This window comes from Pelobates fuscus, chromosome 13 (genome assembly GCF_036172605.1).
Source record: "Pelobates fuscus isolate aPelFus1 chromosome 13, aPelFus1.pri, whole genome shotgun sequence".
In the NCBI taxonomy this organism is placed as follows: domain Eukaryota; kingdom Metazoa; phylum Chordata; class Amphibia; order Anura; family Pelobatidae; genus Pelobates; species Pelobates fuscus.
Genome location: NC_086329.1, coordinates 43,893,643 through 43,919,870, shown reverse-complemented (window position 1 = coordinate 43,919,870; position 26,228 = coordinate 43,893,643). Strand labels below are relative to the sequence as shown.

At 43.6% G+C, this 26,228-nt stretch overlaps 1 protein-coding gene across 1 annotated transcript in view; it reads left to right on the top strand.

The window, feature by feature from the left end:
- The window catches only part of LOC134582364 (cholesterol 24-hydroxylase-like), a 64,741-nt gene extending 39,288 nt beyond the window's left edge, over window positions 1–25,453 (top strand). The window contains exons 8-15 of the mRNA XM_063438940.1: window positions 4,641–4,797; window positions 5,569–5,631; window positions 6,605–6,677; window positions 8,522–8,606; window positions 8,682–8,792; window positions 11,270–11,358; window positions 20,606–20,672; window positions 22,256–25,453. Of these exons, the coding sequence (XP_063295010.1) occupies window positions 4,641–4,797; window positions 5,569–5,631; window positions 6,605–6,677; window positions 8,522–8,606; window positions 8,682–8,792; window positions 11,270–11,358; window positions 20,606–20,672; window positions 22,256–22,408 (798 nt within the window). The 3' untranslated portion in view covers window positions 22,409–25,453. The remainder of the gene's footprint in view (window positions 1–4,640; window positions 4,798–5,568; window positions 5,632–6,604; window positions 6,678–8,521; window positions 8,607–8,681; window positions 8,793–11,269; window positions 11,359–20,605; window positions 20,673–22,255) is intronic.
- Window positions 25,454–26,228: the final 775 nt, after the last annotated feature.

The window sequence follows — 26,228 nt, the reverse complement described above, 5'->3', positions numbered from 1 at the left end:
CACAACACACGTCGAGCTTCAACACTCACACATTTTTATAGGGTACAGCTCCTGACACAGAAACCCGATGTCCCCATCTTAAACAAAGCAGATGTAACTGATACACTAAAGCAAGTAACGTCCAACAGGCGTTACACTCCACACACAGAGGCAACTCAGGGGTTAACCACCCCACTGACACCACACAGGTACATTTAACCACATACTAGGAGACACACACCTCATCTGCACACAACACATACAAACCCCAGCATAGCTCTATACATCACAATTTATTGATGCCTGAACAGAAAACCAGCATGCTACTCACTTACATCTTGATCTTAACTCAAACTAAACTAAATTACAGACACAAAGCTTGCGCATGTATATTTTAAGCTCTACCTTCCAATACCAGACACACTATTCCAACTCGGACTGGAAATGATTACTTTCACTGTTATGTTTGTTAATACGCCTGTTTGTTATTGCTATTACTTATGTTCAAAAAAAAAAGTGCAGCATACCATAATGATGCTAACCGACATATTAATAGGGATTGTTACTCTTTCTATAATGCCATGTGACACTGTTGCAATGTACAATTAACACTGCACTCAAAACATAAAGAATGAGTGCTAGCCATCTCAGTAACCTAGAACGAGTAGTGTCATAGCCTAAAAGCCATCTTGTGATAAGGCCGCACTTAATGCCTGTGAAGCGCTGCCATTATTCAGCTGTTCCCCCTTACTTCTAAAAGCTCCCTAGCTAAGCAACTGATTCTATATAAGCGATTGTACACACGTTTTAGTTCTCCATAGCAAAGTCAGGAAATGTTTAGATATTAAAGCGAAATCAATTTAATCATAACTCTTAAGCTACAGTTACTAATAGAAAAGGCAACCTTGACAGTAGTAGTTACCTAGCTTGTACCTAGCCTGTATTACTAATTAAAAAAATGTGCGCTGAATCTAAATGCTGTACAACAGTGAACGACTATGTGTTCTTAAACTGTTTGCAATTGCTGTTGTGGCATTGTTGACATACGACTGTTATTTCATGCACAGCCAAAATAAAGAATTAAAAAAAAAAAAAAAAAAATACCCCAAGTTTAATACCTTAGTGTAACGGAACTGCTTGGCAACCCGACCGGGTACCTTCTGTTGACGGATGCTCTTACAAGAGCTTACTCTGGGGAGCATAGTGATTATAGCAATCCCCAGAGTGTAGGCAGTTCTCCAATTCCCCAAACATGAGCCGAAACTTCATGAAGGTATAAGATGATCTGTTCAATGAGCTCAAAGACATTCCTTTTATACACATTTTCCCACAAGTTTACCACCCACGTGGACCTTGTGGTACACAGGACACAAAGTTACAACAGCCAATCAATAAAGTACAGTATGGTCAAACACTCCCAGCTAAGGCACACAAACCCTCCCCTCTGCCTGTGATACAATTACTACACACAATGGGCTAACTTAATTATCACAGGCAGAAAATATACAGTTTTTACCCAAAACACAGAAACACCCCAAAACAGCAACATATCCCCATAAATCATACATTACTGGAAAGCTCTGATCTGGGCGAACAACATATCCAAAAATCACCCAGATCAGAGCAGGGGTCCCGAATTCCATGGAAGTCTTATTTGACAGACCGCAAGCATGGCTTTCATTTCCAAAAGAGTTCCATAGATTTAGGCTGTGCGGTCAGTCTATTTCACATAGTTCAAATTCTAAGTTCCATTCGAATGCACAAACGGGCGCCGTTCGTGAAAATATCCAATGTTAACGTGGCGTTCGAATAGTCCAATATGCCCAAATAGGGCTTTTAAAGGGCCATACATCCCAGGGGCCATAGTCACATGGCAAAAGGCTAGCCATCAGTCCTGTCCAAGAACAAGTGGCGAAGGGCACTTCGTCACACTTAGGATGTCTTCTTTTAAAAAATATATACATGTGAAGGGTTATTCAGGAATTTCTAACAGATATCATTGTTACAATGTAACTTGCTCTAATTTTGAAAGAAAATTGGTTTGGAAATAGCAAAGTGCTACTTGTACTTATAGCCCTGTAACTTTGCAAAAAAAAAAAAGCTAAGAACATGTTAACATTGGGAATTTCTAAACATAGGACAAAATCTAGAAACTATTTAGCACGGGTGTTTTTTTGGCAGTTGGGGGTCAAAGTTAGAAAAGGTGTGTTTTTTTCACATATTTTCATCATATCTTATAATTTCTTTTATAGTAAATTATATGATATGATGAAAATAATGGTATCTTTAGAAAGACCATTTAATGGCGAGAAAAACTGTATATAATATGTGTGAGTACAGTAAATGAGTAAGAGGAAAATTACAGCTAAACACAAACACCGCAGAAATCTAAAAACAGCCCTGGCCCTTAACGTTAAGAAAATTGAAAAACGGTCTGGTCACGAAGGGGATATAGATAGAATAAACATATTGGAATGCATTATTAAATGTTGATACATATGACAGAACAGTAAGATAATGTGGGGGAGTGTTCATGTAAAGTGTTGGTAGTGGGACAGGAAACCCAAATCAATATTTAGTCCTCTATTCTTGCTGTTAAACCATTTGATCATTCTGGCTTCAAAAGTTTTTCTTTCTTGTGTATTTTTCAAACCCCCTTTCAGTACTTTGATTTTTAGGTCCTTCATTGAGTGGCCAGGCTGGGTAAAGTGGTGTCCCACAGGAGTGCAGTACGATCCTTCTTTGTAGTGTTTAATGGAGTGTCTGTGCATATTCATTCTGACATTTAATCGCTGGGTGGTTTCCCCAATGTAGCATCCGAGGTGGCATTTGGTGCATTGAATCATGTATACCACATTGCTGGATGTGCATGGGTATGAACCTTTAATGTTGTAGGTTTTATTGTTGTGTGTGGCTGTGTTGTCTGTGCAGACACAGTTTGCAACGAGGTTTTTTGCATCGACTGGTCCCGTTTTCTTTATTCTTCCCATCAGTGGGCAGCTTCCTGTTGATTCACTTTTGTTGGAGGTGGCACTCGTGTAGATATTTTTTTCTCTGTACTGTAGCAGGCGTGTGCGTGGAGTTTTTACAGCAGAGTTGATTTGTTTGGTAATAGTCTCTGGTTTGTAGCCTTTCTGTCTCATAGATTAAGAGAGTACATTTAGATGGGAATTACTGCCATTGGGATCAGAGCATATGCAATGGTACCTAGTGGCTTGGCTGTAGATGATGCCCTGTTTAGTATGGGAGGGGTGGAAGCTGGAGCTGTGAAGGTAACTGCACCTGTCTGTGACTCTCTGCAAGAATGGTGTCTATGTTCTATCAAACCTGTCTTATCTGCACTCATGTCGCTTTAACCCCGGTATCACAACTCAACTTTACATTCTATGTGTCTCAGAAATGCTTCACACTTAAGAAAGGGAGGTTCTCCCGACAGCTTGTTTTTTACATATATATTTGTGGTCGGGGACAATAATCTCCTTTCAAATCGTGGACTCTCTAGTGAACAGTCACATGTTCCTATTTTATTTTAATAGGAACAAGGAGAAGGCAAATACATGTGTAGCAACACTGAGGTATCCAAACTAACAAAAACATTTTCTTGAAAGTGTTTACATTGTGTGGCAATATTATGGGATGTTGGTATTTTGTGGCTGCAACAGTGTTTACTTGTGGAAATTCTTTTGAGGAATGCAGAATATTTCCTCCATGGCAAAGATGGTCATGTCTGGCCCTCTGATATCTCCCAGGTCTCCATATAATCAAAGACAGGTCACTTGGGCCTTAGTCAATTTGAACAATTTATAAAAATAATAAAGATGTATTTTCTCCTTGGTCGCAGACTGGCAAAACGTCAGATCTGTGGCTAGGAAAAAATCGGTCAGGATGGGTGGTACCAGCTCCACCCAATCTGGGCATGAACCCTTTAATTGTAGAAAAAAAGAAAACACATAAAAGATGCTCGGGTGTTCCTCTTGAGAGAGAGGGGGAGGAACTACCAAGCAAGCCGGTAAAGTTACAGGTGGTAAGTGCACATAGATATAATACCTAGTAAATCTTAAAATCTAGAGCCCAATAAACAGGAAAAAATAGGTGGGTAGGGGCAAAGTAGCAGAGCAATGTTGAATATATTTGCTACAGTACATAAAAAGTATCTCTATATCCACTGAAAAAACATATGAACTTTATTGAACTGTTAAGGAAAAGAGATACAGTAGCAATTATGTATCAACAAATAGAGAGCTCTCTAAGTCCTCTAATTACCTATAATATCAACCCTTGGTGCCGAAATGAAATCGTTATTCTAAGTTTTGTTACCAAGGGAGTTTGTAGGTAGAGGTCCCCTTAAACAACATAAATCCTTCCCCTACTTTGCCCCTACCCACCTATTTTTTCCTGTTTATTGGGCTCTAGATTTTAAGATTTACTAGGTATTATATCTATGTGCACTTACCACCTGTAACTTTACCGGCTTGCTTGGTAGTTCCTCCCCCTCTCTCTCAAGAGGAACACCTGAGCATCTTTTATGTAATTTGAACAATTTACCTATTTTTCTGCACATTGATTTTGTGTAATTCTAAGCAGTGAGTGACGCTTATATATAGCCCTCATGCTATCTGGTAGAGGCAATATAATTGCACTTTTTACATGTTACCTTTCAGTATATGCCTTGGCACCGACGGTTTGTAAAGGAAGTCCAAGACAGTGCTGATCTTCTGCGTAAAACAGGCAAGGAATGTATCCGTAAGCGGAAACAAGCAATGCTGAATGGAGAGGAATTACCCAGAGATATACTGACCAAGATCCTGGTGATTGCCGGTAACTGTCGGTAGATCTGTCTACCATTAATGTGTGTATCAATTCAGTTTATTTTTGTCTAGGGTAATTTTTTTTTTACATTTACTTTTTTGGAAGATATTGTGCCCAGCGAGCCTAAAAAATCTTATTACTTGAACTCACAATATGCCATATCGCTCAAACAACTTTATTTGCCTGATATAACAGACCTAACATTCCATTGACCACTGTTCAGTATTGTGATCGATATGCATGAATTATTTTGAATTGCTTGTAAAGGAAGAAGTATAAAGTATAAAGTATACTGTGTATGCCCATCCATCTTTCCTCTTGGTAGAAATTATTCCTTATCACCTTTTCCCCAATGCTTTTCAATCAGCCATATATCACTATAGCCTTGAGGAAGCCCAGTGTACAGGGTGCAATTTGTCCCTCTGAGCTAGCAATCTACTGTTAGGGATTGCAAGTTATGACTGGTTATAAAGGCAAAAGGTGCCAAATTTGTTTTTTTTTTTAAATCAGATGGGGTGGGGGTCTGGCTCAATATTGTATATCATGCACCATCTGTAAGAGTTTGTAAATATTTTTGGCCTGTTTTCCAGGATCTTGGTGACCTCTTGTTATGTTTCCCAGATGTATCATCAATTACTTTATATCTACCAGTCGTGCAGCTCTCCAGAATCCACTGGCACTTTATAATTATTAATGTGCATTTGTTAGATTAGGGGTGGTGAAGGAGAAATTTTTTTTCATGAATAGTACTTACATCTGCCTCATTTTATACTTGTTTAGAGGAAGAGAAAGGCTTCGATGAAGAAATGATGCTGGATAATTTTATTACATTCTTCATAGCCGGTGAGTACCTTTTTGAAATTATGTGATGTAGTCATGTCTACTTTTGAGAGCTTGCAGTTGTTTTTGAGAAGGTCAGGATATTAAAGGGACACTGTAGACACCCATACCACTTCAGCTCATTAAAGTGGTCTGGGTGCTGTGTCCCTTTTGCACCTAGTGCTGCAATGTAAAACCGTGCAGCACTAAGTTTGCCCTCTGCGGGCGCTTCCGGAATCGTAACATGCTTTTGGTCCGTTATCTGACGCTGGACATCCTCACGCTCTGCATGAGGACCTCCAGCGTCAGATTTTCCACATAGGAAAGCATTGCTTCAATGCTTTCCTATGGAGAGCTTATAATGCGCACAACATTTGCCGCGCATGCGCATTAGACCCCACTCGGCATGGGATGGAGGAGGGACATCGGCGCTGGGATAAGATAAGTAAAGGATTTGTAACCCTTTATTTGCTGGGGAGGGGGATGCGCAAGGGAGGGGGGAGGCAGAGGGGTTGGTAGTGTCGGGAATACAGCTTTGTATCCCTTTAATCCTCAATTCCATCACCCCTTTCAGGGATAAGCAACCTTCGGCACTCCAGATATTGTGGACTATATCTCCCATAATGCTCTTACAGCCATTACGCTGGCAAACCATCAGGGGAGATGTAGTTCACAACATCTGCAGTGCCAAAGGTTACCTACCCCTGTGTAGTGTTGAGTTGAGGTTTACTCCTCCTTAAATGGCTTTGCAAACTAAATGAACAGCCAAAATGGATGATATAATTATATATATATATATATATATATATATATATGACCTTTAAACACATTCCTTTTTTGCCCCAGTAAGAAGATAAGTTGTGTAATATTTGTATCCTTAAATACTCACATAACAGAGGAAGAAAATAAACAAACTAATTATCACAATAATATTTTATTTTGAACTTATATTTGTAATTGTAATGCTGTCTTTATGGAAAATGTGGCTCTCTTTTAGGGCAAGAAACTACAGCCAATCAGCTGTCATTTACTGTCATGGAACTTGCGCGACAGCCCGAAATCACCCAAAGGTATTTTATGGAGATTCAGTGTATAAACCTGATCTCTAAGCCTGTTCTCATGTTGTCCATGTATGCTTGATTGTACTCCAAAATATTTGAACCAGAATGTTCTTCCTTTGTGACCCAGTTCATTAAGAAAGCAGTTGATTTCAGTGGATGTTTGTTTAACCCCTTAAGGACCAAGCTTCTGGAATAAAAGGGAATCATGACATGTCACACATGTCATGTGTCCTTAAGGGGTTAAAAAGAGACAATTCCGAATATCAACCTTGACAGTACAAGATATGTGTACATTTAACAGGCAAGGGCTGAGAGCGGTTTGGCAGTGTGGCTGTCCATCTGCTCCGATATGTAATTGTTCAGAGCTCAATCCTAATTAAATGTCTGAATTCTGACGAACAAATTCAGGATTATTCACCAAACTTAGAATTATTATGAATTAAAGTGAATTTAAAATCTAAGCCAAAACAGGAAAACTGAAAAAATACTCCAACTCCTCTATGCTTCCAGTTTGGCTACTTTGGCCTGAAATTTAAACTTCACTTTAGTGAATAACCCTGATTGTGCGGATACATGTTGGTGTTTTGGATGAATAAACAAAGGGCCTAAAATCCAAATGAGTTTGCACTAGTCTGAATTTAGAATTATTTTATGGAAGGAGAAAAGGGGTTCATTGCTTGGCGTATAATTAATTTGGAACTTGATTTCTTTACAGTTATGTGAAAGTTAAAACAATAGATTTTGTACAGATATGAAAGTTCATTTCTGGAACAAATAACATGGATAACTTGAAAGCTAGAACAAGCACACTTTGTTCTGGGAAGTCTGCATTTTATGACACGCAGAAGCCATTCATTTATTTTCTTATAGTGTTCTCTGGTCACTGACAGTTACCCATTGTACAGTGCTCTATAAATAATAAGAACTTGAATTCATAATACACAGCAGTATGTTTTGTGTGTTTTAGGCTATTTGTCAGCTTTAGTGAAACCTGTAAAACTCTCAGATATTGATAGTAGAGCACCATCTAGTGGAATAAGTGACAAACTGATACATGTGGATACTTTTGTTTTTTATTAGTGTGTGTTAATTAAAAAATAAACAACATCCATAAGACTTACAGTACAGAATCCTTTCAAAACAAATGGAAAAAGGACACACCGCACAGCACATGCATTTCTAGAAAAATGTATACAAAATACAGAGTAAGGAACAGTGCGCACACAAACAATACAGATTTAAGTTTTCCAAGGCTGCTTAACATCACCTATCTTAGCAAACATATATGGGGATTCAGTTACAACACACGGCCATATTGTATTAAGAACACCTCTATGTCACAGTACGTACGACACATTAAACTGCTATATAGAGTGTACAGTTTGAGGAGCAGGAATCTCATAAAAGCCCAGTCTAGGCTGTCACTCGTTGTCTTTGTGACCTATGAACAGATTTCTCCAACACGGGACAGAAATGAACAATGAATTAGGTAGGTTGTGGTGAGGTCCAAAGTAAAACCTAGCATGATTCATCCTCAGGTGGGCTATCTTAAATTCCAGCGTCTGTTAAAAGAAAAATGATTTGACGTTAAAGATTACTAGCACAATGGAATAAAATGAATCGTATATTATTTCAGCAGGATAGGCTCTCACGGATAGAAAAATAATTTTATCTAAAGTGACATTCTAAGCAGAATGTAACACTGTGATGCATTGCTTACAGGAAATGGTTATACAACGTGAGAAATGCACTTCATACACTCATACAATGCTCCAGCACAATGTTAGGGGATTTATTAAAGTAATAAAGAAGAAGGATAGAGTAATAGTAAGTGTGATTTGTATCTATTCCAGGCTCAGGGAGGAAGTGGATGAAGTTATTGGATTTAAACGGAATGTCAGCTATGAAGACCTATCCAGCCTGACTTACATGACTCAGGTAAGCCCGGGGGACCGAGAGGCCACAAATAATGGGACAAGCGCAACACATACCAATATTCTTTTTCTTTCACAGGTTTTAAAGGAGTCTCTGAGATTTTATCCACCTGGACCTGGAACAGGTCGATACCTAGCAGAAGACACAGTGATTGATGGCATTAAGATTCCTGGGGGAATATCAATTACGGTAAGTTTTGGAGAGCTATTTTTTGTAAGCTTCCATTTTTTATTAAAGGGAACCAGTGCAGGTCAAAAAATTGTCTACGAACATGTGAAATGTCTGGAATTCAAAGTGTTTTTAAATTTGTAAGCCAAAATAGCTGAAGTGAAAAAAAAGTTTGTCTAGCGAGTTTAAATTTTACTTTGAATGCTCAATAATTCACACTTGTGAATAATCGTGTGAGCGTTTTCAACATTCTATTTTCATCTGAATCTGGTAGGAGTCCATGAGCATCTATTATATGTGGGATACTGCATACCCTAACTAGAGAGGTAGAATCAATCCCAGAAAGCCTTGTGGGTGCAGGAAGTATAGAGACCAGAGGATTTTATGTATAACTCCCTATATATTTTAACCCCTCAAGTACCACATCACGGTCTATGCCATCATGCATTTCAGGGCTTTAATGCCAGTTGACTGCTATGCAGTAAAATTACCAGCAGGGTTAAATCCCAGTTGGCCTCAAAAAGCCCCAGGTATCTTTTGATACCTAATGGTCCACTCAGTCACCAACTGTGGCCCCAGCTGACAAAGAGATTAGTGATACACATAGCCTTTTAAAGTCCGCGGCTGAGGCCCCCTCTCCCCCTCTCCCCCTCCCCCAACACACACAAACAATTTATATTTGGACAGCGGTTTGTGATAAAACAGTTAGATTACAAGTTCCAAATTGCTCTTAGTTAAACAGGCCTGGTGGATTTAGTTTCTACAAATATACTTTTGTGTTTGGATTCTATAACTAGTTTTAATCTCAGCATGTCAAAGTTTGCAAAGTTTTAGCTTTTAAATCATAGTTTACTCACAGTATTTGTTTTAGAACTTCTAAAAAGTTAATAAAACCCTAGACTTATTGGTCATTTCAGTAAGAACCAAAAGAAAAAGTTACCTGCGCTCTCTCCTTAATCCCTATGTATATTTAAACAAATGGAGGTCATTTAGTTACTCCAATGGGCATTGGAGGGAATGCCCGCCTGCCAACGTCAAGGCAGGTCCTACACTGACCCTTCACCTTGCTTCCTTGAGCTTCTGGCAAAGATATCTCTAATGAGACAGAGAGGGGTATTTTTTTATATACACCCCTACATACTTATTAACCCTTAATAGGGAACACATGGGATGGCGGCAGCATTGTAACCAGGCTGTGTGATACAAATTCTTGCAGGACTTATCTTTTTATATTGGTCATTTCAACAATCCAGACTAATTAGTGAATCTAACAGAGGAAAGGGGGAGGGAAGCAGCGCCTTAAGGGTGTCCACCAGTCTATAAGTCAGAGTGGGCTGATGTACAAAACAAGACGGCAGGAGACAGAATATAGTGTAGTTAGTATATTAATACTATTGGTGAAGTAAATAAAAGAATTGCACTTACAATCTTGTGGAGCTGATAATTAGCTACAAATATATGCACTTAGGCATACACACTATTACTTTATTTCTTTTACCATTATTGTACTGATAAGCTATTTGGAGGCAGAGACACTCCAAATGAAATGTAAAAATTTAGATTAAATAGCAAAGCTGTGACTATAGCGGGGTTAGTAAATTGATTCACTTAAGCAATATTAGCCTAAATTGTGCGTGAGTGTGCTTTAAACAAATTACCTAGACTTTTTAAATTATATTGATTGTATAATTTTATCTCTTTGAATCTTTGCAAACTGAGATCTAAATATTCAGATACTCTCGTGAGCACTGAAGATGTCAGTTACATGCCCTGTTAAAGTACAATACTAAATGTATTATTGGGCACCAAACAATATATGCACTTTTTATGTTATTTTCTTTTTATGGTACTGTATCTTATTTATTGTTTAGTGTGGTTTTAGGGACATTTGGAGGCATTCCTTACAACAAATGCATAATCAATAAATATTTAGCAGTAAGGCACAATTTTGTTGGTTTTCTGTTATATTTCAGTAATTGTTTTTCAAAACAGGGTTTTAAAGTTGTACTCCTAGTCCCACCTACAAGCCCTGTCAATCATAGAACTGTGAATTACACTTTCTGGGCATTATACCAATGAGTGCACATGTCCTGCCCTGTGATTAGAGAAGGATGCTCAGGGAGCAGCTGAACAAGCTGACTTTGATCATTTTTCCATTTGGGCTAAAATGTTACATTTACTTTGAATTCCTGACCATAGATACTTCACAACTCTTTATATTACTCTTTCATGTATTTTTGTTTTGGTTTGTGTACCTAGAAGAAGACGTGGACATGAGCAAACTAGAAAGGACAACGCAGTATTCTGTTACTTAGTTCATCTCCGAGTTAGATAAATATTCATCTAGACATTTGATTTAATTGTTTTTCTTTATTTCCTGCAATGAGAACCTTTCTCTAACTGTGATCCATAGATGGAGTGGAGAGTCGTCTTTTTTTGTTTGCTAGTCTAAGTGGACTTAGAGCCCCATTATCTGAATATTGTGTGTTTGTTTGTAGTTTAATACATACATCATGGGAAGGATGGCAAAATTCTTTAAGGATCCCTTCAAGTTTGACCCAGAAAGATTTAATCCAGAAGCTGAAAAGTAAGTTGGCTCTGTGTGAGTGATCAGAGACTATACCCATCTGTCCTATAGTTTCTTCAGCAAAAATCTAGCAACATTGCAGCTCCCGAGATGTGTTGTTTATTGACTTTCAAACCATATGTCCTTTTTTTTTTTTTTTTGACATTCTTTATTTAACGGTTTTTCTTATTTTAGATCAAGTGGGGGGTACAGTAAAGAAAAAGGGTATAGGATGGGGGTTACAAAAGGGTTACAGAACACGCAATAGCTATGCTTGACAGATACATGTGCGTTTGAAGTTACACAGTAGGTTTTTGTTGGTTACATGAGGTTGTCTGAGGTTGGAGGACCAATGTAGTATTCCGTGTTTGTATCGGCATGTCGTAGTAACTCATATTAGTTGTGCAATTATTCATTTATTATTTGATTGTGGTCCCGGTGCATTTGTCAGCTAAGGTGTTTGTGGCAGGTGTGAGTGCTTAGGTGGGTCGGGCGGGCGGGCTGTAAGCTACAGTCATGCGTGGGGTGGGGCCTGTTCCGGCCCAGCCCGCCTCGTGCACTTCCGTTTCGGGTACAGGTGAGCTACCTGGGCCGCTAGGTCTTGTCCATTCACTGCTGCTCGGTCGCTATGTGTGCCGTTCCCTCAGTCCTAGGTACTGCCGTTGGGGTCGTCTAGTCGCGTTTTTAAGTGTGTCTATCATGTCTGGATGTTGCCTACGTGTGGCGTGACTGTTCGGTGGTACCCGTGTACACAGGTCTATCGCGGCGCCTGCTGTGAGTCTGGTCATGAGCTATGGAGTATCGTACAGCGACCTGGGGGCTGGCGGTGTCTCATCCCGTCCGCGTGGGGTTCCGTCTGCCGGTTGTTTCTTTGTCTGTGTATAATCCATCACGCTATGCGTGTTCCAGTCCAGTTCTGGGTATGGTTCAGTCGTGTCTGTCTCGGTTCCGAGGGGGGAAGGGGAGGGGGGGAGGAGAGTTGGGGGTGAAGCGAGGGGGGGAGGGAATAGTTGAGAAAGAGATGGGTGGGGGAGTGTGGGGGTGCGGGGCTGATGAGGGCTAAGGTATGTGCTGAGGTCTCAGGGGGTTGTCCTGTCTGCAGTTATGAACAGAAGCCAGGGGGTCCACGTCAGGTTGCATTTCTCTGTGCGGCCTTGGAGGGAGGCCGTCATTGCTTCCATGTTGCGTATTTCTCCCACCCTATCCACCCATTGTTGGAAGGTGGGGGCGGCGGCCTTTTTCCATAGAGTGGGTATCAGGGACTTTGCCGCTGTCAGCAGGTGTTTTGTCAGGGATTTCTTGTACGTTTTAAGTGACATGGTCGTGTGGTGTAGCAACATGGGGAGTGGTTGGAGCGGGAGCTCCGGGTCCGATATTTCCCGGATGTTGGTGTTAACCATCTCCCAAAAGGGGGTGATGGCTGAGCATGACCACCAAATATGAAGCATAGTGCCTCTCTCTTCTCCACATCGCCAGCAGGTCTCCTCGATGTCCGGGTTCATGCGGTGCAGCACATCCGGGGTCCTGTACCAGGTTGTCAGCAGTTTGTAGCTCATCTCTTGGTACTTTGAGCTAATTGAGCTTTTATGAGTGAGCTGAAATATTTGATCCCATTCTTGGGCGGTCAGGGTTTCCCCGGTCTCTCTCTCCCATCTGGCGATGAATTTCGGCGGTGGTCTGTTGTCTCCTTCCATAAGCATTGCGTATAGCGTAGAGATTCCCCGTTCTAGGTGACGACCGGCCGTGCAGTATTTCTCAAAGGGTGTGAGATCCCGATGGAATTGTTGCTTGGCTGCTGTTGTGGAGTGGTATGATTTGACCTGTAGGTATCGGAACCGATCAAGGATCGTCGGGGTAGTGTCCGGGAGCAGGTCTGTCAGGGCTTTGAGGGTGTCACTGCCGCACCATTGGCGCATGTAGACCCAGTTCGACTGAGTGAAGTTTTTCAGGTCCGCCGGTGTTAGACCTCCCCCAATGTCTGGATTGTAAGTAAGGGGTGTTAGCGGGCTGGTGTGGGTGGTCAGCTGTTGTGGGTATCTCAGGGCGCACCAAGTCTTCAGGGTTGCATCGATCAGGGGGTTACCCGTCTTGAGGGCACTGAACGGGGTTCCCGTCCTCCACAGTTGCGAGGGGATTTTCCCCCCTACCTGGGTCACCTCGGCTCCCACCCAGAGCTTTTCCGTCGTGTGAGCGTGCCAGTCGGTGACCCTCAGCAGGTGGGCAGCTCGGTAGTACCCCAGTATCGAGGGGAGCCCTACCCCCCCACGCTGTTTAGGCTGTTCCAGTTGGTGTTTACTTATCCTTGGTGCCCCTCTTCTCCACACGAATCCCCGTATCGCTGCAGAGATAGAGCGGAAGAATTCCCGTGGCAGGGAGATTGGGATCGTCTGGAAAAGATAGAGTAAGCGAGGTAGGATGTTCATTTTAATCGCGTTTATGCGACCGAACCACGAGATGTAGAGGTCCGTCCAACGGTGCATATCGGCCTGTAGGGAGGCCAGGATGGGAGCAAAGTTTGCCTGATATAGGTGTGCAAGTTCTTTGGTTAGCCAGATACCAAGGTATTTCAGCTTAGTGTCACACCATTTGAATCCGAATTGGGAGCGTAAGTGCATTTCTTCGCCGGTGGGGATTGAGATATTGATTGGCTCCGATTTCTCCGTGTTGAGTCTCAGGTTCGAGACCCTCCCGAACTCACGGAAGAGGCTCAGGAGGTTCGGGATGGAGATCAGGGGTTGCTGCAGAAAGAAAAGCATGTCGTCAGCATATGCTGCGACCCGGTGTTCCACTCCCCCCATCTTATGCCCCGTTATACCCCCATCCGCTCTGACCGCCTCCAGGAATGGTTCCAGGGAGAGGGCGAACAGAAGGGGGGACAGGGGGCATCCCTGCCGTGTGCCATTTCGTATGGGAAACGAGGCAGAGAGGGCACCGTTAACTCGGATTCTGGCTGTTGGGGTCGTATATAATGCAGCTATCCAGGTTCTGATATTGGGTCCGAATCCCATGTGTTGCAGCGTTGCCTCGAGATAGGCCCAGTCCACTCGGTCAAAGGCCTTTTCCGCGTCTGTGGAGAGGAGGACCAGACCTCCTCCCTGGCCCCTGGCCGAGTGAATGATGTTAAGGGCCCGGATAGTGTTGTCTCGGGCTTCCCTGCCTGGCACAAAACCCACCTGGTCTGGGTGGACCAGCTCGGGTAATGCCCGGGCGAGGCGCAGTGCCATGACTTTAGCATAAAGCTTTAGGTCTGCATTTAAAAGGGAGATGGGGCGGTAGCTCGCACAGCAGGCCGGGTCCTTCCCTTCTTTCGGCAAGACTGTCACTACAGCTCTAAGTGAGTCTACCGGGAGCTGCCGACCCTCCAGTATCGAGTTTAGGCCCGTTAGTAAGTGTGGCAGTAGGATATCTTTGAAGGTGCGGAGGTAGCTTGCGGGGAGGCCATCTGGTCCCGGGGCTCTGTTGGGTTTGGTTAGCTTGAGTGCAGCGTGGAGCTCCTCGAGCGACACTGGGTGTTCCATGCCTGCGGCCTTTTCGGGTGTGAGTTTGCGGGTGACATGCGCGGCGAGGTAATCCGTTAGTTCACGTCTGCGTCGTGCCGGATCACACGCATTAGTCGGATCTGCCAGGTTGTAGAGGCCGGTGTAGTAATCCCTAAACGCCTGCAGGATCTCCGCTGGGAGTCGCGTTACTTTCCGTCCTTGGGTATTGATTTTGTGTATGTGGTTTTGCCTCTGTCTTTGTTTTAGGGTCTGGGCAAGTAGTCTACCACATTTGTTTGAGTACTCATAAAAATAGCGGTTGGACCTCTGGAGTACGTTGAGCAGCTTCTGGGAAAGTATGTCCCTGAGTTTTCTCCTTGCGTCTGTCAATCGCAGATATATGTCGTCTCTTTGGTCTCGTTTATGCGTGGTTTCCAGGACCGAAATCTGCTTGGTCAGTTCCAGGACTTGCTTGGCGTTTTCCCGTTTGCGCTGCGTACATAGGCTGATATAGTGTCCCCGAACCACGCATTTATGCGCCTCCCATGTAGTCAGCGGAGAAACCTCGGGTGTGGCGTTGGATTCAAAGTATTGGGTGAGTATTTGCGAAGTCAGTGCAGTGCATTCCGCGTCAGTTAGCACTGTCTCGTTTAATCTCCACTGGCGTTCCTTCGGCTTAAAGAGGGGTGATTTGAGATGGACGGTCACCGGGGCATGGTCGGAGTCAACGTGGATCCCTATATCTGCGGACATGAGCAAGGGGAGGAATTCCTGTGCCACGAAGATGTAGTCTATCCTGCTGTATTGGTTGTGAGGGGCAGAATAGCAGGTGTAGTCCCTGCCGTCGGGATGTGCTGCTCTCCAGCAGTCGACTAGTCCTAGTCTGGCGAGTGTTTGTTTGGCCTTGCGCACACAGTGGTCCGGTATGGCGCTGGAGCCCCGGGAAGTGTCCACCCGTGGGTCCAATGGGAGGTTTACGTCCCCCGCCAATATCAGGAGGCCCTCCCGGAATTTCTCTAGTTGGGATAGCGTCCGGGCCAAAAATGAGTGTTGGCCACGGTTGGGGCAGTAGATATTGGCCAGGGTATATGGGCGGTCTGCTATGGTTCCTTTCACGAAAAGGAACCTCCCTAGCGAGTCAGCCTGAGTGGCAGTGCATTGAAACGGCACCGTCCCCGCAAAGAGAATGGCAACTCCTGAGCGTTTGGAGTCCCGGTGATTCGCAAAGAATCCCTGAGGGAATCGCCTGTCCTTCAGTGTGGGTGCACCCCCGTCTTTAAAGTGCGTCTCTTGTAGGAATGCTACAGACACCCTGAGAGACCATAACGTCTTCAGGAGTTGACTGCGCTTTTCAGGGATGTTGAGGCCTCTGGAGTTATTGGTCCAGAGCTTGAGTGAGGCCGGTTGGAATCCCTGTGACATTGCTGCGGACTGTGTGTGTGGGGAAGGAGGGGGGAATGAGTAGGCAAAGAGGTGGTAGGGGAGTAGTTAGAAACAGTTAAGAAGAGTAGGGAGATGGGGGGGGCGAGGGCAGGGGTAGGGAGGATGTGTCAGTCGGTCAAAATCAGTCAGCTGGTGTCGGGGTGGGTTGGAAGGGATGGAAACGTCGGGTGGTGTTAGACAACTATGACCCAGGATCGGGTTAGCGCACCAGGGTCTATGCTACCTGTCTGAGGTCAGCGGGCAACCCTGGGCCCGATCTAATATACAGTTCGGGTCTGCTGCGCGGGGTCGCGGTGACCAGGTAGAGTGTAAGGGGTTAATGGTCTTGAGGCTACTGCCTGTGACCGGCTCAACTAAGCAGCTAAGAGCTCCTGAGCCTGGTGGGGGAGCCAAGTGTGTGGTTGGTCCAATTGTGGACTGCGTGTACATAATACAATAAAGCTAGTCATATGAACAATATTCAACTTAAACATTTTTGCGAGTTATAATGTATCAGAAATTGCAATTAAACCGGAGAATAAAACAGAGTAAATCAGCAACTGTAAACAGATCAGCCACATTCTGAGGGCAAGTGGGAGGGTCTCCCCGTAGTCGTGCCTCCCCCCGCGGGTGTCCACCTAACTCCAGTCCCTAGTCCCTAGTCCTCCCTCCCGGGTTCCCGAGCTAGTCTGCTGTGCAGTTGGGGTGCGGTTGAGGTGGGGGGCTGTCAGGGGTGTGGTGTTTCGGGCAATGCCGGCTGTCTGGGGCGGAGGGGGTCCCAATCTCGTGTCTGTAATATCCATGGTGGTCCCTCTAGTTCCTCCCATGCGGCCTTCCCACGTCTCCCCTGTCAGTGCGGAGTGTTCCCTGTCTTGAACCTGCTGGTATCAGCCTCCCCTGTCTAGTGCGGTCCCCAGGCCTAATGTGGGGTAGTCAGATGGATTTGCAGGGGAGTCTGCATGGCATGGGTCGGTGCGTCCGGGGGAGGGGATTTTGCTGTCATGGGCTGCACTGGGGTTCACTGTCGGTCTCTTTCTCTAGTGGTCACTGTCCCCACATCTGTCTGGGGTCTGCCCTCCTTCCATTGCCCTTTTCCCGTCCCTCCCTTCCCCGCTGCTCGTGGTAACAACTCTGGGCCCAAAAAGGGCCTTTCCGGGGTGTACCGGGGTTCGACCAAGCTTGAGAGTCCCTGGGTATAGCCGGGTCAGAGCCAGCATGAGTCCAGATCTCCGGTGACAGCATTGTCTCATGTCCGTGGGCTGTTGGAAATTCCCGGGGAACACATCCCCCCACATCACCGCAGGGCGGTACCAGAGTAAAGATATGCCCGGGGCCCCCCCGCCCAAACAAACCTCTCCCTCCCGCTGGTTGCGTTGTGTTAGCAATGTGAGTCTTGGGTTTAGGGTCTATGTTGACCGAGTCTCGTTGTAGACTAGAGCCCGATACAGATGGGTTTGGGCTGAAGGGAGGCTACCTCGTGTAGCGGCCGTGCTGGGGGTCCCGGGGGGAGTGTGGGCTGGGAGTGCAGGTGTGTTTGCAATGTTACTTACATACCCCTGCTGGTGGCTCCGCTGCGGGGTCCAGGGCGTTGGTGCCGGGTCGGGCGGAACGCCGGGGTAGGCTGGCCCTCCGCAAGGTGGGGGCCCCGCAGTCCTCGGGGTGGGCCGATCTGGGTGTGGCGGGGAGTCATTCTTCCGAAGCGTCCGGACCCCCTCTCCTCAGGGGCCGATTCCTACCGATACCGGGGTCAGCGGGATGTTGTGGTGGCCCCATCAGTATCCAGTTAGGGACTGCCACTGCCGGTAGGTCCAGGGCTCGCAGGAACCCGGGAACATCGTTTGGCCATCTTAGCGTGCGCCAGGCGTTGTCTTTACGCGCCTGCAGGCTAAACGGGTGGCCCCACTTGTATGGGATCCTTCTGTCTTGTAGCAAGCGGGTAAGCGGCTTCAAAGCACGACGCGCTTCCAGCGTCAGGGGTGAGAGGTCTTGAAATAGAGATACCTGCGAGTCCATGAAGGTAATGGTCTGCGGCCTGGCTGCTCGCTGAATAGTCTCTTTCAGGTGGAAGGATAGCAGGCAGCATATAATGTCTCTAGGCAGACCGTCATTCCTCGGGGGTCGGAGGGCTCTATGGGCTCTTTCGATGTGGTAAGTGTCTGGAGCGTCGTCCCCCAGTATTTGTGTGAAGAGCCCGGACAGTATGGCCACGAGATCTTCCCCTACCTGTTCAGTCAGACCCCTGACGCGTATGTTGTTCCGGCGTCCGCGGTTATCCAGGTCCTCAACCTGTCTTCTCAAGTCCAGAAGGACCGTGCCCTGTCTGGAGGTGGCGTTATCCGCTGCCTGGGAGTGTTGGGAGGCCTGTAGGCAGTCTGCTTCCAACTCTGTTACTCGCTGCTCCAGGGCAGTGACATCTCTCCGCACCTCTTGAATCTCCTCCCTGATTGCTGTGCGCATTTCTCTCACCATGGCTGCCTTGTCAGCCTTAGTCAGCATGTTGGATGCTATGGCTGTTAGTTCCGCCGAGATTTGTGCCAGGGAGTCTGTTTGCAGAAATCCCGCCGTGGATTCAGCTGTGCTGCTGGCGCCCGGCGATTCCGGCGCCATCTTGTCCGCCGGCCGCATGGATTTGAAGCCGTCAGGGGTGGACAGGTATCCGTCCATAGGTCCGGCTTGTCGTTTCGGGGAGGTAGTCCCTGCGGGTCCAGGAGTCATCTGGCGCCTCGGTTTCCCCATTTTAGGCTGCAGGAGGGCTGTGAGTACTGTGCTTTGTGAGCCGGGTTTGCAGAGCCTCACGAGCGTGCGGCTTACTCCATGTCCGGTCGGCCACGCCCCTCACCATATGTCCTTTTATGACAGTCAACAAGCAACCCATCACTTGAAGCAGCGCGGATTGATTTTACTTAAAGGGACACTATAGTCTAATTCTGTTTAATTTAGATTTTCTTAAAAACCTCCTGTCTGTAATTAAAGTTCAATTTATAGAGCAAGAGATACAACCTTTTAAGGTACGTTATATCTGATTGAAAGTGAAACCATTTTGTTTTCATGCAGGCTCTGTCAATCATAGCCAGGGGAGGTGTGGCTAGGGCTGCATAAACAGAAACAAAATGATTTAAAGGGACACTATAGTCACCTGAACAACTTTAGCTTAATGAAGCAGTTTTGGTGTATAGTACATGCCCCTGCAGCCTCACTGCTCAATCCTCTGCCATTTAGGAGTTAAATCCTTTTGTTTATGAACCCTAGTCACACCTCCCTGCATGTGACTTGCACAGCCTTCCATAAACACTTCCTGTAAAGAGAGCCCTATTTAGGCTTTCTTTATTGCAAGTTCTGTTTATTAAGATTTTCTTATCCCCTGCTATGTTAATCGCTTGCTAGACCCTGCAAGAGCCTCCTGTATGTGATTAAAGTTCAATTTAGAGATTGAGATACAATTATTTAAGGTAAATTACGTCTGTTTGAAAGTGAAACCAGTTTTTTTTCATGCAGGCTCTGTCAATCAGAGCCAGGGGAGGTGTGGCTAGGGCTGCATAAACAGAAACAAAGTGATTTAACTTCTAAATGACAGTGAATTGAGCAGTGAAATTGCAGGGGAATCATCTATACACTAAAACTGCTTTATTTAGCTTAAGTAATTTTGGTGACTATAGTGTTCCTTTAACAGTGGCAGTGCATTGAGCAGTGAAACGTCAGAGGCACGATCTATACATTAAAACATATACATTAATGAAGCAGTTTTGGTATATAGATCACGCCTCTCAGGTTCCACTGCTCAATTCATTGCCATTTAGGAGTTAAATCACTTTGTTTCTGTTTATGCAGCCCTTGTCACACCTCCCCTGGCTCTCATTGACACAGCCTGCATTAAAAAAAAACGGTTTCACTTTCAATCAGATGTAATTTACCTTAAACAATTTTATATATTGCGCTGTGAATTGAACTTTAATCACATACAGGAGACTCTTGCAGGGTCTAGCAAGCTATTAACATAGCAGGGGGAAAAAAATCTAAATTAAACAGAACTTGCAATAAAGAAAGGATAAACTTTAGATGACTCTTTACAGGAAGTGTGACTAGGGTTAACAAACTAAGTGGGGGGGGGGGGGATGATTTATACACCAAAACTGCTTCATTAAGCTAAAGATGTTTTGGTGACTATAGTGCCCCTTTAATTGTTGCAGAAACATTAGAGCAGAAGTTATACATTGTTGGTACCTTTTCTATTATCATGTAACTGTCTACCTATGCCCATACCACACTGTGTCTGTCTGCCAGCATATCTAACTATATCTACTTTACTCTCGTTTTATCGAGTCTCTAGAATTGGTTTGAAACTTCTTGCTTTATTTTTTTCCCCCTAGACCATACTACTGTTATTTCCCATTTGCACTGGGTCCCCGCTCGTGTCTGGGGCAGGTATTTTCCCAGGTGAGGTCTTTATATATTACATGATTATTTATTTTCTTTCATTTAGGTTTTTATATCTTAATGTAATTGTTACATTTATAATGCATTCCCTAGTATCCATAGAACCTCACCCGGTCAGGGATTGGTCTAGTTTTTTTATTTTTAGGTCAGTATATGAATTGGTGAACCTGACATTTGGGACAGGGATTGGAGAGTGTAGAGTGTAGTTCCCAATTAGTTGCCTAGTTTTAGGTTCTGTAAATTAATTATTTTAAATAGACTGGGGCTGGTGTACAAAAATCACAATTCACTCTTCTTTAGTTAAATTAAATTTACAGAGAGTATTATTCCTAAAACACGTATTTATTGGTCAATAAAGGAAGAAGAGATAGAAGAGACCATAAAACTGAACCCAAAAGCACTTAAAATAGGAAGAAAAAAAAACACCCCTGCCCCAAACATTCCAACAGATATATATTGTTCTGTTATTTTTATATAAATCCACAGTCTCTTTTGGCTTGCATGATTTGAACACGAAACCTGATCTTTGTAATTTTCTTCCATTTGGGACTGTATGGTATGTCGAAATTGGCCTTATACATGAGCACAAAAAAGGACAAAAGACAAATTTGGACTTTTAAAGCCTCAAAATCACCTCAGCTTAGTTTTTTGGTAATTGCTTTTTGGTGAGGGAGGTGAAAACGACATTTATATAATTAACTTATCAGTGTCCCTTACATATATTTTCACATCCTTTATTCTTTTGCATTTAGCCTCACTTACCTCCAAATCCCAGAATCCCTTGAGTTACACCTGCCACATAAACAAATAGATATTTTTAGGAATTTAAATGACATGCTGTACACTGCTATACACTAATGTTTAACTGATCTCATTTAATAAATGTTCTAAAATCTGATTTATACATTTCCCCTTCTATAACTGAACAATGATACAAAGTTAGCAATTTCCATCTCTTAACACAAATCAAGGTACAAATAGAAAGTCAACAGGTTTTTACCTAACAGTCATTGTAATTTTGTCTGTTCGTAGACATTCATTAGCAATTCTTAAATATCCAACAAATCAAGGGGACACTTACTGCATTTAAAATTAGAAACCATGTCCATCCTTGGGTACAGTATCATGTGAGTTTTATTTACACTGTTGCTCCTGGTGAAGCGTCCCTAGACTCTGAGTTAGTAAGCTATGAGTAACTGTATAATGCTGGAGTCTTGGTTAGTGTTGAAGGATAAAAGGTTTCTTTAGGCCTGCCCAAATGTGTCCTATGCCAGGACTTAAAATTTCAAATCATTTACCACTAGCCCAATTCTAAAAGGTACTTATATGCTGCAAGCCTGGAGGGTCCATGTCAGACCAATCAAGAGTAAGTTTTCACTTGCCAATGGCTAGTGGAATGTGGAAATGTTGAGCCCTGTCCTAGGCAGTGTGTTGTTTTGGTAACTCTGCAATGCTCATTAGCATGTGTTATTAAACAAATTGCTCATTGAAGTTTGACTTCAGTCCTCCAGATTTTCCCCTTTTCTTCCTATTTATCCTAAAAGTCTAACATTTGTTCACTAATTTTCTTCTCTCTCTGACAGATGGAGGCAAAGGTTGTCCTGAGCAAACTTTTACAGAGATTTGAATTTACTCTTGATCCAGGCCAGTCTTTTGACATAATGGACACTGGAACCTTGCGACCCCGTGATGGTGTCGTGTGCACGCTGAAGTCCCGGACAGTTTCCCAAAAATAACAGTATTTACTTGTTCTAGTTGTAAGGAATGCTGCTGAGAAATTGGACCACTTATCCTAATCAAAGTATTTCACAATTAAAGGGACACTATAGGGTCAGGAAAACAAACCTGTATTCCTGACCCTACAGTGTTAAAAACCTTATTTCCGTTGGATATGTAAAAGGTCGGAGACACGAATCCCCCGTTGGTGACATTTGCGGAAGGTTTGGAATATAGGGCTGAAATTAAGTTTAAGAATTGTTGGGGGAATTCAAACTTTTTTAGGACTTCATTTAGGAAGTCCCAGTGCAGCCTGTCGAACGCTTTTTCAGCGTCCAGTGACAGGAATACACTGGGCTGCCCTTGATCTCCGACCTTTTACATATCCAACGGAACACGTCCCCCCTCCTATACATATTAGCCCTGGAACCACTGCTACAAGCTATAAGAGAAGAATAACCAGTTACAGGCATTAATAGAGGAGGGGAAGTATATAAAATAACTGCATTTGCGGATGATGTGATGCTATCTCTGACCAAACCGCAAACCTCAATCCCAGCCTTCACAGATATACTGATACAGTGCCTGCTCATATTATAAATTAAACGTTTCAAAAACACAAGCAATATGCATCCATACAACCCAAGAAACAGCCAAAACACTACAACGAAATATGAATGGAGACAAGACGATCTTACTTTCTTGGGCATAAAATTCACTATACAGGCTCACAAACTATTTAAGGCCAACTACACTACCCATCCTCAAAACATAAAGAACCAACTTATAAGCTGTAAAAATAAATATGTTTAATGGACTGGCAGAATTGCCGCTGTAAAAATGATGACACTTCCCAAACTCTAATATCTGTTTCGCACCCTACCCGTACAATTACCTAAACAATACATCAAAGAGGCTCAAAAAACACTAAATTCCTTCGTATGGGCCCAGAAGAGACCTAGAATTGCAGCACCCATACTCTACCTAACCCCGGGACGAGGAGGCATGGGGCTCCCAAATGTTGAGAGCTATTATAGGGCCGCCGTCATTAGCCCAGTATTAACAGCCTTCCGGCAACATACCTCACCACCCTCCTGGGTACAACTGGAGGCATCCTACACTGAAGGGTATGATCTCTCTGAAATAGCGGGTATAAACAAACAGTACAGAAAACAATTCCAAAGGATGCTCACGATGTCATCCCTAACACTAAAAGAATGGGACAAGAATGTTAACATGCTAGATCCCAAAAAAGAGACTTTTCTAATGATGCCCCTCAAATCCTTTGAGACACTGATTCCAAATCTAAACATAAGCAGTTGGAACAATCTGGGCCTGATATATGTACACCAACTGGTAGACCAAACTGAACTCATCCCCTTTGCAACCATTTCAACTCCCACCCTCAGCGGCCTTCGCCTATAGACAAATTAGCTCATGGATAGGGAGACACAGAGAAACGGAAGGCTTATTGAACACAAAAAAGGATATATATGTCAGATCTGGAACAATTGTGCAAAAATAAGAGCAAGATACCAGGCATTATATCCCAAATATACGATGGCTATCATCCTAGAACACAGTTACGAAACATGACATTCATAACAAGGTGGGAAAAAGATATGGGTAAGCAACTGCCAGACGACATATGGCAGCAAATATTTGTAGCCAACAAAGCACGGACTCTGAGCTCTTCCCAGATAGAGATGTCCAAAAAGATGTTATATAGATGGCATATGGTACCCACAAAATTAAAGCAGATGGACCCCAAACAAACAAGGGCCTGCTGGAGATGTGGACACACCATAGGAGATACCCTACACATATGGTGGACATGCCAAGAAATCACCAAACTATGGGAGGACACGCAACATCTCATACAGAAAGTAGGAAAAGTCGACATACTTGCTACAATACATCCCGCCAAACACACCTAAACCCCCAAAATACCTAGCATACCACATAATTATGGTAGTAATTACAGCCATAGCTAAAGCATGGCTCCAGAAAAACCCATCTAGGTTGGAAACATGCATCCCCCAAATAGAAACAGTCAAATCATACAAGCACACAGCCAGGGCTCACTGAGCCCCACAAAAATTCTGGGTGGAGGCGTGGAGACTCTGGGATGCGGGCATCAACTCACTAGACACATCAAGCACAAACAAGAAGACCACTACAAACATAGCGAAAACACGTACAACGGGGCTAGAGGAACAGCACACAGGAAAAAACGAAAACCTGAAACACACACCAGGTTCAAACGAACATACATTAGCACAGGAAACCCAACCCCCCCACCCTTGTTTTTCTATCCTGAGACACTAAACGCCAATGCTGCACAGTGTGAATCACTGCCCCAAGAAGCACCTTCAGTGGCCGTCTAAGTGACTGCCACTGGAAGTGTCCCTAGGCAGTACTAACATGAAAATGCCTGCAAGGACAAGCTATAGACACCAGAACACCTATGTTAAGTTATACTTGTTCTGGTGACTATAGTGTCTCTTTAAAAGCATGTAGCATGATAATGACACAGAATGTGTACTCATACTCATTATCGATAATATGTGGGGTGACACAGCCTATTATAATTCTCTCCCTTAGATGACACAATATAATATGCAGAGATAAGTACCTTAAAGTGACACTGTAACTAGTTTATCTCATCGAAGTGGTATAGTGTCTGGTGTCCCCTGTCACCATCCTTCCATTCACATTAGAACATTTATTGTTTTAAAGGGACACTCCACTGCCTAAATCCCCAAAACTGGAAAGATCACTGTTTAGTAGTTCTACTCCAAATGAAAACATGCATGCATTTAATTATGTATATTTTAATTGGGATATTTCTACAAACAGCTTGCAAAAGCTGCATATCTCTTTTCTGGTGTCTTTGCAAGCCCAGCCCAGATATGTTTTGGCTGTCCAATCACAGACTTCCCAATACAGCTTAATGAGAAGTCTTGGCAAGGTAGGTGTTCTAGGCAGTTACCTGCATCTTGAGTTTAGCTCCACTTAAGTTAAACAAATCCCAGGAAGTAACAGGACTTCTTGTATGCATAAAAGCCAGGGAGTGTTAACCTAACACATGAAAGTACCAATTTCTAATGAAATCTGCACTTTTTGTAAATTGAAAAAAAGAGGACAAAGTCTTCACTCAAAGCATTTTAGCAAGCTAAAGGGTTTTAGGGGTCAGGAATGCCCCTTTAACACTCAATGAGAGTCCCGAGCAGAAATGAGCAACTGTGATTGGCTGAGTGTGTTTCAACATGTCAACATGTCACAGGGCCCATTGATAGTATGGCTATAATAAAGTGTGTAATCTCTGCTGTGAATGGCCAGGGACCCTTAACTCGTTTTAAATTGCTTGAAAATGGCTTAACACTGAATGCAGTGACTGCACCAGGGAACTCCAGGCACCCCAGTTCAAGTTTATAGTGCCAAAAGTGTCCCTTTAAGTAGGGATCTTTCACAGTGTTATTGACTGCCACATGAAGGGCCAGTATACTGAAATTCTAAATGATAAAGTCAAATTATGGTAAATTCGGATTTAGCATGTTGTAAGTCATTTTACCACTAGGTGGCATTGTCCCATTACTCACAAGCTCACTTCCTCTTAATTTATATGAGTTACAGCTAGTCTTGCAGATGTCTGAACATTTCCCATAATACCTAAATGCTGGCCGAACTGAATGTAAAATGTAGTCCACAAATCTCTGTATTGGTAGGGATAATTATCAATGATTTATATACCCTAGTCATTGTGTCACAATTAGCGCATCTGCATTTTAAATATTTATTATGTGAGCCAGGTTTAAATTTTAGGCCAGTTTAAATTTT